Source organism: Morone saxatilis, unplaced genomic scaffold, assembly GCF_004916995.1.
Source record: "Morone saxatilis isolate NCDOM2014 unplaced genomic scaffold, NCSU_SB_2.0 Contig1, whole genome shotgun sequence".
Taxonomy (NCBI): domain Eukaryota; kingdom Metazoa; phylum Chordata; class Actinopteri; family Moronidae; genus Morone; species Morone saxatilis.
The window spans coordinates 11,149,299-11,150,945 of NW_023339651.1; the positions used below are offsets into that span (position 1 = coordinate 11,149,299).

At 35.8% G+C, this 1,647-nt stretch overlaps 1 protein-coding gene and 1 long non-coding RNA gene across 2 annotated transcripts in view; both read right to left on the bottom strand.

Moving 5' to 3' along the window:
* Positions 1-48, bottom strand: part of LOC118333774 (alpha-tectorin-like) — an 8,435-nt gene extending 8,387 nt beyond the window's left edge. Inside the window, exon 1 of the mRNA XM_035669564.1 lies at positions 22-48. Within this exon, the coding sequence (XP_035525457.1) occupies positions 22-48 (27 nt within the window). The remainder of the gene's footprint in view (positions 1-21) is intronic.
* A 318-nt stretch (positions 49-366) lies between these two features.
* Positions 367-1,647, bottom strand: LOC118335241. The gene is made up of 3 exons (XR_004797050.1): positions 1,540-1,647; positions 1,343-1,445; positions 367-1,236 (listed from the first exon to the last, which is right to left on the bottom strand). It is a non-coding gene; the product is annotated as an uncharacterized LOC118335241 (long non-coding RNA).

The following is a 1,647-nucleotide window of genomic DNA, read 5'->3' on the forward strand; positions in this document are numbered from 1 at the left end:
CAGCCACTTGTTTTTTTTTACCTGTGTGCAGCTCTCAGTGATGGTCATGCTCATATCATAATGGCTTCCAGGCACTTAAAAATATTTACAATATTTGCAAGTTCTCGTTAAATTCCTCCCAAAATAGAGATTGTTGCTCAGTAATGGTCATACTGTACTCCATAACATAATAGGTAGGCCTACTTGTTAAAAAGTACTTACAGTATAAATTATTTTTAAGTTCCCACATAAATCACCCTTATTTCCTGACTTCACATCCTGTTCCCTTGTACCTTCGTGTACAGTATGTATCAGTACATAATGCTACTATACTGATTAATCCTTTTCCACCTTGTGGGCAGAATTGTACAAATATGAGATCCACACTCCATGCATGAAATCACCTCATCTTTTAACCTTTATTATAGAATTAGTTCTTATATGACAGATATCTAATGATATTAATCACCACAAATAAGGTACAAGGATATAAGAATAATAATAAGTAAAAGTCATAGACAGTGAGTATAACAAAGGCAAGGGAGTTCAGCTTTTGTATGATGCACATTGTCATTGCCTACTGTTTTTACTATTTTTACAGAAATACAATCCAAATATTATATATAGTAATATAGTATACTGAGTGATTTGCTGAGGATTCATATTTCACACAAATTTATCACACCTCATATATCATTTACATCTTCATTATTAATGATTAACACTAATAAAATATAGATTTTAGACTAATAAAAATCACTGCTAAAGCCTGGAGGATACAACTCATAAACATGTCAAAATACAAAACTGTGGGCAGGAAACTTCATGAAAACAGAGCCAAATGTCTATTTGATCTTGTGCTGCCCTCTAATGTTGCGAAGAAAAAACTACCACAACTTTAAACAAAGCCTCTTACGGAAGAATACAAATAAAAAGCAAAGTATAGGATATATTTCCTATTATTCTGTAATATCTATACATTTTTCAGGCCTTCACATGACAAAAAGGTATCTCATTCCACTTTTTATTGGATCACAACCGAGAAAGATTACTGACCATTCTAAAATCTATGCCCATTGATTTATCTACTACTGATTGATTAATATGTTCCGGAGTAATATGTGTATATTCATCTGTTTACTGTTTTTGTGCCTCTCCAATCTCTCTAGGTCAGAGTTTTGGCAGCCAGCAAACTGACTAGCAGGGTCACCAAAGAGGTCAACTGGCCTGTAGCACTGCTTGTTTTCATCCTTCCATCTGCAAGAGAGTAAGTGCAAACCAGGTTACATAATATATATTAATCGAGCTCTGTGTGTGTCATCTACAAGAGTACAGCAGTTATTAAAAGATAAGAGAGCTTTACCTGGGCTATCTTGTCTCAGGATTAGTGGTCCAAGTGAGATGTCTGTAGCAGCATGGTAGGATACATCCCTCTTAATTCGCATGTGGTAACCTGGGTAGCAATGCTGCAAGAAAACACAATTACAGGCTTCTGCTGATGCACCTGTCAATAATCTATATAATCCTGTTACAAACACCCACAAATACAGTAGTACTTACAGCAGAGCAGATCTGTTGTGTTTCAGAAGGCACAGGTGGACCTGGCAGTGCAGGTAGATGGATGAAAAGTTGGTAAAGTGAACATCCTGAATGAGATCGGGCCACAGT